The 16,200-nt window shown below is 39.6% G+C and overlaps 1 protein-coding gene across 1 annotated transcript; it reads left to right on the top strand.

The window, feature by feature from the left end:
* The first annotated feature begins 12,060 nt into the window (after positions 1-12,060).
* Positions 12,061-15,631, top strand: LOC131649281 (uncharacterized). The gene is made up of 3 exons (XM_058919051.1): positions 12,061-13,318; positions 13,638-14,922; positions 15,100-15,631. Exons 1-3 carry the CDS (start codon positions 12,061-12,063, stop codon positions 15,629-15,631), a joined length of 3,075 nt encoding a protein of 1,024 aa, XP_058775034.1.
* Positions 15,632-16,200: the final 569 nt, after the last annotated feature.

The raw sequence follows: 16,200 nt of genomic DNA, 5'->3' as shown, positions 1-16,200 counted from the left end.
ATTAAAAAAATAGAATTCAGAGGCCACCATAGATTATTACTACTGGTCACATTATTATTACAAGTTACTCCAATATAGTATGCTACAAAGCTTAACTCATTGTTATTATTATTATCACTGCTGGACAATAAATTCTGAACCGTTCGAATCCGGTCTAATCGGTTGCAAAAACAAAAACATGGATGTGTGCTTTTAGACTGTGGGTTTTTCGGAAAACGATTTTCGGTTTTTGATGGATAACAACAACAATATAAAGCGCCTAGGTATTCATATTGTTAGTGAAAACAATCATCCCACTTATAAGTCATGTTTTTTATTCAAAAAAATAACATTTTCACTAATTATTTTTTAAAACTTTGTCTCAAGTCGACGCATAGATGAGTTTATCCTCTTCGGGTTTGCTCAGGTCGATCCATGAGTCGACTCAAGCTGGTCTTCAGGTCGACACACACTTTCTTCAGGTCGACGCATGCTGAAGAAAATCAGATTTCTCCCTTTTCGGGTTTGCTCAGGTCGACCCTGCCTGCTGTATTGGTCGACTCATGTTGCGTAAAAACCCAAAAATCACCATTTCCTCCCCAATCTCTTCATACAACAACCACTAACCCTCATACAATTTATACATCAATTGAAAGCAATTTAGCACACAAATGAGATTCTTAAACACGTGTCTAACCATGGGTCATTCATATAACACATTGAACATGAACAAATCACAAGATCTCATGAAATCTACCAAACTCTAACATTTTCCAAAACTATGAACTTGAGAAGTTAAGAGATCATACACCAAGCATACACACAATATTACCCAATTATATAAATCTATAATAATTTGGATTCTAACCCTTACCTTGAATCTCTAGTCCACATTCTTCAAGAATCTACTTCCCTCTTGTCTTTCTCTTATTTCTCTTCTTCCTTCTATTCCTCTCTCTTTTTTTCCCTCTTTTCTCAAATGAAAGTTATGTCTCTAACACCTGTTGAGAATCAAGTGTAAGTGTGGATAATAGTCCCACATTGGAAATGTGTGTGGTGACTTAAGCATATATAAGTGGGAGAACCCACTCACCTATAACCTTAAGGTTTTAGGTGGAGAAGTGATGTCTCTCCCACAAAGGTGTGTTGCTCAAAAGGAATGCCCCGAAAATTAACAATGCTCCTCGCTCGACCCTCCCCCGATGTTGCGCTAACAATGGTATTAGAGCCTTCCCTTCGAGAAAAAAAGGTCCGGCTAAAACTTGTAGTTGAAAGTCAACAGATACATGTATTTGAAGAGAATCAACAAATACATGTAGTTGAAGTCAACAGATACAAGTGTATGTGGAAGAGAGAAGCTTTCACACGAGTGGGAGCATTGTGTAAGACTCACACTTGAGGGGGAGTGTTGAGAATCAAGTGTAAGTGTGGATAATAGTCCCACATTGGAAATGTGTTTGGTGACTTGAGCATATATTAGTGGGAGAACCCACTCACCTATAACCTTAAGGTTTTAGGTGGAGAAGTGGTGTCTCTCCCACAAAGGTGTGTTGCTCAAAAGAAATGCCCCAGAAATTAACAATGCTCCTCGCTCGACCCTCCCCCGATGTTGCGCTAACAACACCCTAACTCTCTTACTATCCTACTTTTCTTAATTAGGCTTAACCCACAATCCAATCTCATAATCTATATAGCCCCAATTCATTAAATCTCTCTAATAACTCAATTAACCCAAATAGCACAATTATATACATAATCAAATATTCCAATAATTATTAATCACATAATAACTTAAATAAATAAATAATTAAATAGTCACATAAAATAAACGAATATTATTCTCAATAATATTCCATAACTACTAACTTAATTAATACCAACTCGCGATTTTTATTTCTCCGACAGATCCGACTAATAAATCCGACTATCATTCTAGGACTAGTTCATATAGCTTGCTACACCAGTTTGATGCATCACATTCATGATAATTCAGAAAATTTTATTTATTCTACTTTTAAACTTTTGAAATATATGGGGATTGTTGTAAATTTTAATTATATTTCAAAAGTTTTATATAAGTTTACTTTTATTTTCAATTGACAAATATTTTTAAAGAAAATTATTACTATTATTTAATTTATTTATGATTTTTAACTATTTAATTTGGTTAATGATTATTTTATTCTAATAATGATTTGCCCGAAGCAAGAAGAAACTGAGAAGCAATCATTGCCCGAAGGCCTCCAGACTGCCTTGTCGCGCAGGCTGCTGTCTGCCGCAGGATGATAATGCTGGAGCAGATTCCGCAGCGCTGCTGCCTCCGAAACAGCATCAGTACCAGTCAGAATTGGAATCCCGAAGTCGTTCCATTTCCATACGTCATTCCGCCATCCTCCCATTCCGGCTATGGATACATCATGTAACAAAGAAAGTTCAAAGAGAGACGGAAACATGTGCCTAATAATTCCCTCATCCATCCAATGAGCTTGCCAAAAAGAAGTAGAATATCCATCACCTATATGAAAAAAAAACAATTATTAACAAAATCATTTGCCGGTAATCTCTTCTTCGAAGAAATGACATCCGACCACCAAACTGATTGAGAACTATAGCAATCTCTCCTTCCTTCTTCTATAATCACTCGGAGCTTCAAGTCCCCATATCTCGCTTTCAACATCCTATAACAAAGAGAATTAGAGGCCTCCAAAATTCTCCACTTCCACTTGAGAAGAAGAGCCAAATTGAAATCTTCCAAACTTCTCAAACCTAACCCACCTTTATCCACCGGTAAACATACATCTTCCCACTTCACCCAATGAACACATCTCTTCTCCTCCGCTCCTCCCCAAAGGAAATTGCTTTGGATTTTATTAATTTCCCGAATAACCTTCTTCGGAGCCAAATAGAAAGAGAGAGTAAAAATAGGTAAACTTCCTAGCACAGATTTTAATAAAGTAATTCTTCCTCCAAAACTAAGCCATCTTCCTTTCTAAGAGCACAACTTCTTCCTAAAATTTTCCACAACGGGTCTCCAAAAATCAATCCTTCTAGGATTAGAGCCAATGCGAATCCCAAGAAAAGAGAACTCTTTCGGTTCCAAATTGCATGAAATAAAAGAGGTCGCCACCTCCAAAAAATGAGAACTAATATTTATTCCGATAAGCTTACTCTTGTTGTAATTAATGCCAAGACCCGAAACAATTTCAAAACCACGCAACACCAATTTGATAGCGCACAAATGCCTCCAACTCCCATCTCCCACGAGTAAAGTGTCGTCCGCAAATTGTAAAACATCCACAAAATAATTTCCTTTCACATTACAACCAACGTAATCCCCGTTATCCACCGCCTTGTTCACTAAGATTTTCAAACCTTCTGCCATAATAAAAAAAAGAAAAGGGGATAAAGGATCCCCCTATCGTAAACCTCTTTCCACAACAAACTCCTTAGTGGGGCTACTGTTTATTAAAATCGACATTTTTCTAGTGAAAATAAGCGCCTCCATCCACTTCATCCACACCTCCCAAAAACCCATCTTTCTCATTATGAATCTAAGAAAATTCCAACTAACCTTGTCGTAAGCTTTTTCAAAGTCCACTTTAAGAGGAAGGCACTCCCTCCCTTCCTTAGACGTAAAATCCACCAACTCATTAGCAACAAGAACCCCATCGAGCAATTGGCGACCCAGAACAAAAGCACTTTGGCATTGAGAAATAATAGGAGACAACACTCTTTTAATTCTACTGGCCAAAACTTTAGATATAAACTTGTAAATGTAACCCACCAAGCATATCGGTCTATAGTCATCCAAATCTAGAGGATTAGAGGACTTATGAATCAAAGTAATAAAAGAAGAGGTAATAGCCTTAGAAAGTAAGAAACCCGAGTGGAGATCCTTAAAACAAGCAAAGAAATCCTCTTTAATGAAATTCCAACACTTCTTCACGAAAAGAATGGAACCTTCCGCTCCCGGGCTCTTCGAACCATCACAATTCCACACCGGCGCCTCCCTTATTTCCTACTCAGAAAAAGGAACCTCAAGAGAGGAACTATCTTCCTCACTCAAAGACTTGAACAAAACCTCTTCCAAAATCGGTCTTCTAAAACAAAGCTCCTTAAATTTCCTATGAAAATGATTTCTCACCTCTTCCTTAACCTCCGAAACTTTCTTGATGATATCGTTTCTCGTGGAGATAGAACTAATGCAGTTCCTCCTCCTCCTTTCTTTCACCACTCTATGGAAATACTTGCTATTAGAATCCCCGTCATTAAGCCACTTTAATCTAGATTTTTGAATAAGCATATTCTCCTTAATTTTGAGATTAAACCAAATCCTACAACTAGATTTACTTTTAATAGCCCTCAACTCCTCACTAAAATCATCAAGATCATCCGCCTCATTCAAGTCTCTAACTCCTTCTTCCACCTCTAAGTCGTACTTGTCAAACACCGTCAAATTCAACCATTTGATCTTATCTTTTTTTTTTGGTACAAAGGAGGGCCTAAGCCCGAAAAGAAAAAAGACTACACCGGATTAACAAAGAAACTACTAATCCCTAACAAATATGCATCTAAAAGAGGCCAGAGAAAATCGAGGGCAGTAGTATGGACAGTATCAAACTTATCCAAACAACCCCTGTTAGCAAGCGCGTCTGCGCACATATTCGTCGTGCGAGGTGCATAAGAGATCATAACTAATCTCCACAAGGCCGGTAACACCATCTTCTATGGCTTGAACAACGGCAACCGCATCCACATTTACCTCCACCCTACTAATTCCCAGAGCTATAGTATATTTCAACCCTTCAAGAACTCCCCAAAATTCAGCAACAATTGCACTGCACCGACCCAAATATTTGGAAAAGCTTCCTATCCAAGTTCCATTACTATCCCTCACAATTCCACCACATCCAGCCTCCTAATCCTTTTTACTTGCTCCATTCGTATTCAATTTACACATGTCAGCAGTTGGTCTTTTCCATCCCACGAGCATGCTACACCCACCCTCTCCATGACACTTCCTTGAGATTCTTAGTGCACTTTCATACTGCTGCTTCCTTTGAAGAATCTGGCCAATAGGATTCTCGGGTCTTTCATAGGTTACGTTATGCATTTCCATATTTCTCCAATACCATATTGTATGGCACGTCATAATCCAGAGATCTGACCATCCTTTACTTCTCCGATTCCGATAGTTGAGGTTAATGTGTATCCAATCGCTTGCATTACTTGTAAAAAAATCCGCCCTTAGTTCGTGGGGAACGATGCTCTCCCAAATATGCCTGCATCTCGTGCAGTCTCTAAGAGCATGCAGAGTAGTTTCACATACACTACCACAAAAATCACACCCAGTAGATCCAAGGCCACTCCTAGACTTCCTGAAATTGGTTAGCAGCCGATCATGTTTCAGAATCCAGAGAAATGTTTTACATCTTTCTGGGAAAGCAGCCTTCCAAACCTTTTCCCAGTCCTTATCATCCTCATCTCCTTCACCTTTATACATCTGTTCATACATGGTCTTCACCGCACACACATCAGGAGTTGTACATGCAAAACAAAAACAGTCAGCTATATGCTCCATGCTAGGAGGCACGGTTGATCTGAGCTTATCAATCCACTTTTGCAGAAGCCACACCGTAAGAATATCAAGATTCCACTCTCCTCTTTCATTTATCAAGTCGCATACTTTGGCTCCTCTAAGATTTTCGGGAATACAGCCATCATCCATGGATAACCGGAACTCCTCCCCTAACCAATTATCTTGCCACGCGTGAATTGTTCTTCCATCTCCAACAACCCATCTCCCCTTGAGTAACATGTCAGGAATAGTTTTAGCTATATCCTTCCGTAAGATGGAATCATTATTCCTCACCTTCACACAATCATTGCTTTCTGTAATAATATATTTTCGACGTAGAACCCGACACCACAGGTCATCAGTATTATTATACACCTTCCAACCCATTTTCATTAAGCACACATCATTTAGCAGACCAAGCTTCCTCAAGCCAACACCACCTTGATTTTTTGGCGTAGTTACTCTATCCCATGCTATAGGATGTATCTTCTTATTGTCATCTGTGTCCCCCCATACAAAATTCTGTTGGAACTGCTGAATTTCATCAAGACATGCTTTTGGCAGTTTAATTGTCATCATAGGATATAAAGGAATCGCCTCAATTACGCTCTTGGCTAGTGTAATTCTTCCTGCTAACGATAAACTATCCCTTTTCCAGCTCACCAACTTTCTTGTAACTTGATCAATGAGGTATTGGAAATCAATTCTCCTCATTTTCTTACCATGAAATGGTACCCTCAGATATTTTCCAAAACAATTGGTCTGCCTAAACTTTGAGATATGAAGAATCCTCCTTTGCATATGCCTTGGAACATTTTTTGAGAATAGAATGCTGGTCTTGTCCTCACTAATTTGCTGCCCTGAGAGCTTGCAAAAAGTGTCCAAGATCTTCATAATACACGTGATTTGTGTTTCTGTTGCCTCTCCGAATAAGAGCAAATCATCCGCAAACATAAGATGGGATATTTTCACTCCATTCTTGCCAAGTTTCAGGCTCTTCCATTTCTTTTCATCAACTGCCTCTTCAATAAGGTGGGAGAGCTTGTCCATACGTAAGACAAATAAATGCGGTGATATGGGATCACCTTGGCGGATACCTCGTTGAGGACGAAAATACTCATTTGGAGCACCCTGCCAATTCACATTGGTTTCGACACTAGTTACCGCATGCATTATGATATTGATCAATTTATCAGGTAATTTGGCTTCTTGAATAGTTCTCCACACAAACTCCCAACTTAGTTTATCATAAGCTTTGGACAAATCAACCTTTATAGCAAAAAATCCTGTTCTTCCTTTCATCCTTTCCATGGTGTGCATAGCTTCCCTCGCAATGATGATGTTTTCATGAATGAGCCTCCCAGGGACAAATCCTATTTGGTAAGGAGAGATAAGATTATTCATATGTTTCTTGAGCCTATTCACAATGACTTTGCTCACCACTTTATACAAAGTATTGCATAGCGATATGGGGCGAAATTGGGAGACATGAGTCGGCTTCTCGATTTTTTGAATCAAGCAAATGTTGGTTTAGTTAACTTGTGCAATCATATCGGGTTTTTCCCATACCTTCTTCACAAAATCCCACACACTATTTCCAACTGTCTGCCACGACTTTTGATAAAAGCCTGCTGGAAAACCATCTGGCCCAGGAGCTTTCCAGGGCTTCATATTGAAAACCGCTTGTCTAACTTCCTTCTCAGTCACCGCATCTCCTAACCTACCGCTTTCCTCATCTTCTAGTGTCGGAAAGGTGTATTTAGTTTGATACCAGCTGCTCCAATTGTCTCCTATCTTAAACAAATCCCTATAAAAGATAGTAATTAAAGATTTTATGTCTTCTTCCTTCTCAATCCAGTTCCCTTCATTGTCCTTGAGCATTAGAATTTTGTTTTTTCGTCTTCTGGCCACAGTTTTTAGGTGATAATATATAGTGTTTCTATCGCCATCTACAAGCCATTTCGTTCGAGATCTTTGGAACCACATGAGTTCCTCTTGCTTTAGCACCACATCCAGGTCTACCTGCAGTTTTTTTTCCAACCTAATAAGCCCACGAGCATTACGACTAGTCTGCATATGATCTTGCACACCATGCAGACGAGCCAAAAGACGCTTTTTGGTTCTTTGAACTTGGTTTATACTGGAAATTCTCCACTCCCTTGCATCACATTCAATTCTTTTTAGATTAGCAAGAATATCATGATCCAGTCTCCAAAACCCCTTAACTCTGTTGATATAATTATTGTCCACCATCCAAGCGCTCTCAAATCTGAAAGGCTTCCCGCTAGTCCTTTGATTAAAGTTTGTGAGTGATATCATGATAGGGTGATGATCACTAAAACTAACTCTAGTCAAAACCTTAATGTAACTATCAGGAAACAGAATTTTCCATTCCTCATTTCCTATAGCTCTGTCTAACCTCTCATAGATCCTTTGCCCTCCATGAAATATATCTCCTCTATTTGGTGTTCTTCATCAATATTACTCATTTCCTCGTCCATATTACTCACTTCCTTTGCCCTCCAGAATTTTCCATTCCTCATTTCCTCGTCCATACTACACTCCATGTCTCCTGAGTGTTCTTCATCATGGCTCATATTACTTATGTCTTGTGTAACATCCCGATTTTATTAATATTTTTATTAATTATATTAGTAATTATACTATTTGGTATTTTTAATAATTATTTATTTATTTAGTTATTATGTAATATAATAATTATTTTAAATATTTAATTGTATGTGTGTTTGTGTTATTTGCGTTAATTAAGTTGTATGAGAGATATAGTTAATTGGGCCTTATTAAGAGAAAAGAGATAGTAAGAGGAGAAAATTAGGGTTTTAGAGTTGGAGTCTCATAACTTATTTTTAGGGAGAAAGGAAAAATAGAAAAAAGAAGAGAAACAAGGGAGGAGCACTTGAGAGAAGAAGAAAGTAATGGAAGAAGCCTTAATTTTCGCAGCAAGTTTAAGCATAGAGTCATCTTGGAAAATCGGGCATATCTCTCAATCCAACCGTTGGATCGTTATGGTACTTGGGCACAACGTTCCTGACTCATAGAGGTAAGTTCTGACCGGAGCAATTTTGATTTTGAGGGTTTTAAGTTTGTCTGATAAGCTGATTCCCGAACTGGTGTTTAGGTGTGTCTCTAGTTGATGTTAGAAAGGATTTCTTTTGGAGAAAAACTTAGAGATATGATAAAAGAGTCCATATTTACCAAGGTAAGGGTGGGGTTCGAATTATATAACCAGGAATATGATGATTGTATGTGGGATTAAGGTGTATGAATTTTTCCATGGATTATTTGTTGTGATTCTGTCGTGTTGATTCCATGAAATTAGTTGTCGTTGTGGTGATAATTGTTGTTGTTTTATGCGAAGTTGTAGGATGTTTCAGTGACGATGTATACCTCTATTTATTGGTATAGCGACGATATAGGCTTATGCCTTTGTGACGATGATGTTGTTTGTTGTGTGTGTTTGTTGCATTCATATACATATGCATTTTTGGTGACGGCCTGGATTGGCAAATTAGTGACAGAGGCTTATGCCTTGATGCCTCGGTTTAACTGGCAATTGGCGATGGGGGCTGAAGCCCTGGGTACCACATGCATGTGCATAGTTGTGTCGTATTTTGAGTCATTGTGAAGTTAATGTTGTTATGAGTTGCTGTTGATATAAGTTGTGTTGGTTTGCGTTGCAAAATAATTATTGTATTTATTGTGATAATTTTTTTGCCTTTTCTCTCCCCACTATTAATAGCATATTTACGTCCCACCAATGAATGCCCTCCATCTCTATCATTATTATTCTCTTGTCTTTCAGTTGTCTCCTTGGATGCTGTATTGGGATCTTGCACCATAATTACCTCATTAATGCTTTTTTCTGAAATCATCTTTTCATTATTATTCCTTTCTTCCCCCATCTTGTCAGTTGCAACTGTTGAATTTCATCAAGACATGCTTTTGGGAGTTTAATTGTCATCATAGGATATAAAGGAATCGCCTCAATTACGCTCTTGGCTAGTGTAATTCTTCCTGCTAACGATAAACTATCCCTTTTCCAGCTCGCCAACTTTCTTGTAACTTCATCAATGAGGTATTGGAAATCCATTCTCCTCATTTTCTTACCATAAAGTGGTACCCCCAGATATTTTCCAAAACAATTGGTCTGCCTAAACTTTGAGATATGAAGAATCCTCCTTTGTATATGCCTTGGAACATTTTTTGAGAATAGAATGCTGGTCTTGTCCTCACTAATTTGCTGCCCTGAGAGCTTGCAAAAAGTGTCCAAGATCTTAATAATACACGTGATTTGTGTTTCTGTTGCCTCTCTGAATAAGAGCAAATCATCCGCAAACATAAGATGGGATATTTTCACTCCATTCTTGTCAAGTTTCAGGCTCTTCCATTTCTTTTCATCAACTACCTCTTCAATAAGGTGGGAGAGCTTGTCCATACATAAGACAAATAAATACGGTGATATGGGATCACCTTGGCGGATACCTCGTTGAGGAAGGAAATACTCATTTGGAGCACCCTGCCAATTCACATTGGTTTCGACACTAGTTACCGCATGCATTATGATATTGATCAATTTATCAGGTAATTTGGCTTCTTGAATAGTTCTCCACACAAACTCCCAACTTAGTTTATCATAAGCAGGTGGGCGGTAGTTAAGGGTAGGGTTTTCAGAGGTTTGGTGTCACGGTGGGACGCACATCCGGCGGAGAGAAAGCTCAAAGATGGAGAGGGGATTTCGCTAACTTCAATCTATTTCTCTGAATATCCCAGTTGCATTAAGGTGATAGACATTTTCGAACTGTTTGGGTGCATTGGTGATATAGTGGAGGTAGCCATCTCTCCCAGGCTCAACAAATTTGGGAAGAAGTTCGGCTTCGCTCGTTTCAGAAGGGTTTCAGATGCTCGGTTGCTTGCGGTGAAACTTGATAACATCTTAATTGACGGAAGGAAGATTCATGCGAATTTGCCAAGGTTTGCTAGGGGGAGGGACGCGGTTTTAGCGCACGGAAGGGGAGGAAGTCAGCAGGGGGAAACAAGGACTCAGAAGGTTCCTCCTAGAAAGGTTAGTGTGTGTTCTGGTCAAAGAAGAGATGGAATTTCGTTCGCAGGGGCGGTAAGACAAGATAGGGTTATTACTAATGAGGTGATCAAACCTGTTGTTCTTGGGGAATTCAAAGTGCAAGAGGATGTTAGAAGGAGATTCTCTAATGCTTTTGTGGGGAGAGTTTGCATTCCTGGCTCAACTTATAATATGAAGTCCCATTTTGAGCTTGAGGGTTTTTATGCTGTTAAAGTCACTCCCTTAGGAGCTAATCTCTGTTTGTTAGAAGAAAAGGAGGAGGGTTTTATAGAGGGTTTGATTGGTGAAGGTGATTTTTGGTGGAAATCTTGGTTCTCGGACATAAGGAATTGGAAGGTAGACGATGTCGACGACAGTAGGTTGATGTGGGTTAGGGCATACGGCATCCCTTGTCATGGATGGAACAAAGACTTGTTCGTTTCCTTGGCAAACTCTATAGGTTCCTTCATTTGCTTAGATGGCAATACGATTAACGGGGTGAGATTCAACGTTGCCCGGTTTCTTGTGAGGGTTCCGTTTTCCTATTCTCTTTGTGATTCGGTGGTTTATCTGATTGATGGCAAGGAATTCCTTATTTCGTTGAGGGAGGAGTGTTTTGGTCCTGTCGGTATTGAACCTGGTTTTGTTTCCAATTCCAAGTCTTCACAGCCTTCCTCGAAGTCGGTTAGTAGCTGGTCCAAGAGTTTCTCGGTTGGTCAAGGAGGTTTAGGGGGTGATGATTCTTCCGATAGCATAGCCGATTTCTCTTCTTTCAGCGGTGAACTCCGATCGAATCAGGGGTGTGTTAACACTTGAAATCAGGAACATGCTGCGGGGAAAGTGGCTAACACGACTTCTGTTGGAACTTTTTCTGATTCAGTGGGTGTTTTCGACTCAGCAGTGGGTTTGTTGAAGGAAGCTGGTCACATCCCTTGTGAATCAGAACCTTTGGATGTGGTTTTGGCTTTGAATTGTGCCAAATCTGAACCTGTCAAATTCTTTTGTGTTCCTACGACAGCCAGAAAGAGAGCCCCTAAGAGCTTGAAATTCCACCATTTGTTGGAATTAGGAGGGAAGCGCACTAAGAAAAGGTTCGCTCGAAACTGAAATGCAAGGGAAAGCTGCCGGTACTTTCTGCGGCAGTGTCAGGGCCAGCCGCTGCTGTTGCAGCTTCAGTTTTTGTTTCCTTAGCGTCTGTTTCTTTTGTTCCTCAAAGTGATAATGGTCTCTTTCATGGGGAGCAATCAGATTCTTCCGCCATTTGCAGGAATAATATTCAGAGATGGGATTATTTGAAGGATAACAGTGGGAGTCTTTTGAAGACAGCAGTGACGGCACTGGGTGTGGTACAACCGGTTTTGGCAGAGGAGAGTGCTTCTAATAACAGTATTGAGGTTTTTTCGGGGAAACGTAGCACGTTTCAATGATTATTGGATCGTTGAACGTGAGAGGGGGAGGTAGTTTATTGAAGAGGAGGAGGATTAGTTCAATCATAACTAGGGGTAAGGCTGATATTTTTGTCATCCAGGAAACTAAAATTAGTTCTATGGAGGAGGTCATGGCCAAGAGTTTTTGGAGGAAGGACTACATAGAGTACTCTTATTCGAATTCGGTAGGAAGGTCAGGAGGGATGATTACTTTATGGAAGGGAGATTCGGTTACTGTTCTTAACAGTTTTTCTGGTGAAGGGTATCTAGGGATTAAAGCTTTGTGGCAGGGTGATGTTTACTATGTTATTAATATTTACTCCTCTTGTGAGTTCCAAAAGAAGGTGTTCCTACGGAGAACTCTTTTGGATCTTAAAGGTAAATTCGTGGATGGTGAATGGACATTGTGTGGGGACTTTAATGCCATCAAGAATAGTAGGGAAAGGATTGGGAGGTCGATGAACGAAAACGTCAACGAGATGAAAGCCTTCGGAGATTTCATTAACAATTGCAACTTGGTGGATGTCCCGTATAAAGGTAAACGTTTATCGTCGTATAGCGGAGATGGTTTGTCGATGAGTAGGCTTGACCGTTTTCTCATTTCGGACTGCACTGTTAATAAATGGGGAATAGTGGGGCAAAGCATAGGGGAGAGAGACGTTTCAGATCATTGTCCCGTGTGGATTGTTAAGGATAATGTTGATTGGGGCCCGAAGCCGTTCAAAGTCAATAATGAATGGTTCAATTTCAAATCTTTTTTACCCTTTGTTGAGAAAACATGGAAAGAAGCGGTTGTTGAAGGGAGGAGTGATTTCGTCCTTAAAGAAAAGTTTCGTATTCTAAAAGGGAGGCTCAAATGGTGGAACAAAGAGGTGTTTGGGAGGATTGATTTGGAGATTGAGGAGGAGGTGTCAGAATTGAATAGGTGGGATTCTTTACTTAAGGAGGCGTTGGACGAAGAGAGGGAGAATATTGTTAAAGTTAGGAAAGAGGTTTGTAGTCGATTTTGGTTGAACCTGAGAATCAAAGAAAACATGGTCACCCAAAAATCAAGGCTAACTTGGCTTAACGGAGGGGATTCCAATAGTAGATATTTTCACAAAGTCATGGAGGAAAGGAGGAGGTATAATCACATCGGTCCCATTATTTCATCTAGTGGTTTGTTAGAATCGGTTTCGGAAGTTAAGGATGAGGTTTTCTCTCATTTCTCTAGCAAATTCGTGGAATCGGAAAGGTCACGGCCTAGATTGGAAGGTATTCATTTCAAGTGTTTAAGCTCGGAAGATAGTTTGTCGTTAGAAGTTCCTTTTGAAGAAAATGAGATCAAAGGAAGCAATTTGGGGATGTGGGGGAGATAAATGCCCGGGCCCGGATGGTTTCTCTTTCTTATTCATTAGGAAATGTTGGGATATTTTCAAAGAAGATTTCTACCGTTTTTTCAAGGGTTTTCACTCCAGTGGGGTTCTTTCAAAGGCAGTTACTTCTTCCTTTTTGTCGCTAATTCCAAAAACACACAATCCGCTTAGTTTAGATGATTATAAACCAATTTGCTTAATTGGTTGTTTGTACAAAGCGGTGTCCAAATTATTGGCGGGAAGATTGAAGCGTGTCTTGGATTCTATTATTTCCCCTAATCAAAGCGCTTTTGTTCCGGGAAGGCAACTTCTAGATGGTGTTTTGATTTCTAACGAAGTGGCTGATTATGCACCAAAAGAAGAGAAGAGTTGTATTCTTTTCAAGGTCGACTTTGAGAAGGCTTACGACAAAGTGAATTGGGATTTTCTTAGATTCTTATTGAAGGAGATGGGGTTTGGGACTATATGGATGAGATGGATGGAGCTCTTGATCTTTCAAAGTAAGATGTCTGTGCTTGTTAATGGGAGTCCAACTAAAGAATTTGTGGTGGAGAAAGGTTTGAGACAAGGAGATCCTTTATCCCCTTTCCTCTTTGTTCTAGTGGCGGAAGGTCTCACGGCTCTTGTGAAGAAAGCTACGTCTTTAGGGAATTATGAAGGTTTTCTCATCAACGGTAAATGCTGGGTGGATATTCTCCAATTTGCGGACGACACTTTATTGATAGAGGAGGGAAATTGGAAACAAATTTGGGCTATTAAGACCGTGTTGAAGGCGTTTGAGTTGGTTTCCGGGCTTGGCACTAATTACCGTAAAAGCAAATTAATTGGCATTAATATTAGCGACAATTTGATGGAAGCGGCGTCCTCTCTTTTATCGTGCAAGGTGGAAGGCAAGGTTTTTTCTTTTCTCGGCATCTTAGTGGGAGCTAATCCTAGGAGGATTTCGACTTGGAATCCGTTATTGGACAAGATTAAGAAACGCCTTTCGAGTTGGAAGAATAGGTTTCTTAATTTTGCGGGGAGGATCACACTTATCAAATCTATCTTATGTTCTTTATCTATCTTCACGATGTCATTTTATAGGATGCCGGCGAGGATTGTCAGAATAATTACCAAACTTCAAAGTGATTTTTTGTGGGGAGCCTCGGAGAATAGTAGGAAGATTCATTTTGTGGGGTGGAAAAAGTTATGTCTCCCGTTCAACAAAGGAGGAGTAGGATTCAAGAGGATGGATGATTTTAGTTTTGCTCTTCTCAATAAATGGAGGTGGAGGATACTTCATGGTTCGGATTCTTTTTGGCTTAATATTCTCCGTGCTACATATGGCGACATTCTATTAAAAGTTTCTTCGGGAGGAGACTTTATTTCATCCGGTTCCTCTTGCTCCACATGGTGGAAAGATATCTCATCTCTTGGGAAGAATGTATCCAAAGACGCCATTGCGATTATTGTTCCTTTTTGGTTGGAAACGGTTTCACCACTTCTTTTTGGCATTCCAAATGGGTTCTTGATTCACCTTTGAAGGATATCTTTCCTTCTCTTTTCTCGATGTCTCGCCTTAAGAATGTTTCGGTAGCTTGTATGAGGGGTTGGATTGGTGGTCAATGGAAGTGGGGGGACTGCGGGTTATCTCTAGGGACTGCGGGTTAACAACCAGTTTTTGGAGGATGTTAACGACAGGTGCAGGGGGCTGGAATTTTCTGTTTTGACTGGGTCTGCACCTTCGAGTTTCGGTTCTGTGTACATCCATGCGCAAGGGGCTGGAATGGTGCTGGACAGTGGGCCGAACACCACTGATACAACCGGTTTTGACAGTGTGGAGGGGCTGTACCGCGTGCTGGCCGGTGCAATTTTAAGGGACACGGGAGGCAATGATGTGGTTAAGTGGGAAGCAGAGAAGGATAGCATGTTTTCTGTTAAATCTTGTTATCTTTTTTATGCAGACTCTTTTATTCCTCACGGTCCGTATGAGAAGCATGATGGAGCTTATTCTCTTATTTGGAAGACGAATACTCCTTTCAAGACCAAAGTGTTTGGTTGGAGAATTTTGATCAATAGGTTACCCACGAAGGAGCTCCTGTTAAAGAGAGGTATCTCTTTCACAACTTCTTCGTCTAATTGTGTGTTTTGTGGTATTGCTCTTGAATCTTTAGAACACGTTTTTTTCAAGTGTTCTATCGTGAAGTTAATTTGGAGGAAAATAGCGGAGTGAATTGGTTTGTTTGATGTAACGGAGGAGGACCCTAAAGGGAGTTTCATGCTTTGGTATCATTTTTGCAAAAGCATGAAGATGAAGGAGGGTAGGCTTAGTTGCATTTGGTTGGCTATAACTTGGAGCATATGGTTAGTTAGGAATGGCATTATTTTTTGGAGGGACGGACGGAGCGTTCTCAACTTGATTTGGAATATTAAGTCGTTAGTTCGGAGATGCTCTTTTTGTGGAGAGATTACCCACCCCAATTGCAACTTCTACGATTTTTGTAAAGACCTGGTGTTTTTTCTTTCGTAGGTTCAATTGATTTGTAATTTCTCTTGTCGAGTTTTCTAACTCGTACTTGTGTATCAGGTTTTGAGAACCCTTAGTTCTCCTATTAATGTAACTTGCTTACACAAAAAAAAAACGCACACGTTGATGATTTTGAAAATCAAGTATAAATAGTGTTGCTTATAAAATATTTTTTTTTTATTAATTGTGTAGTATTGAAATATTTTTGTTATAATATAAACTTTTGTGAGAATAAAATACATTAATCTTTTTTAATTTGTAAAAATATATTTTAT

Source organism: Vicia villosa, linkage group LG2 (genome assembly GCF_029867415.1).
Source record: "Vicia villosa cultivar HV-30 ecotype Madison, WI linkage group LG2, Vvil1.0, whole genome shotgun sequence".
Taxonomy (NCBI): domain Eukaryota; kingdom Viridiplantae; phylum Streptophyta; class Magnoliopsida; order Fabales; family Fabaceae; genus Vicia; species Vicia villosa.
The sequence above is the reverse complement of the archived record's forward strand: the minus strand, read 5'-3'. Positions and strand labels throughout refer to the sequence as shown.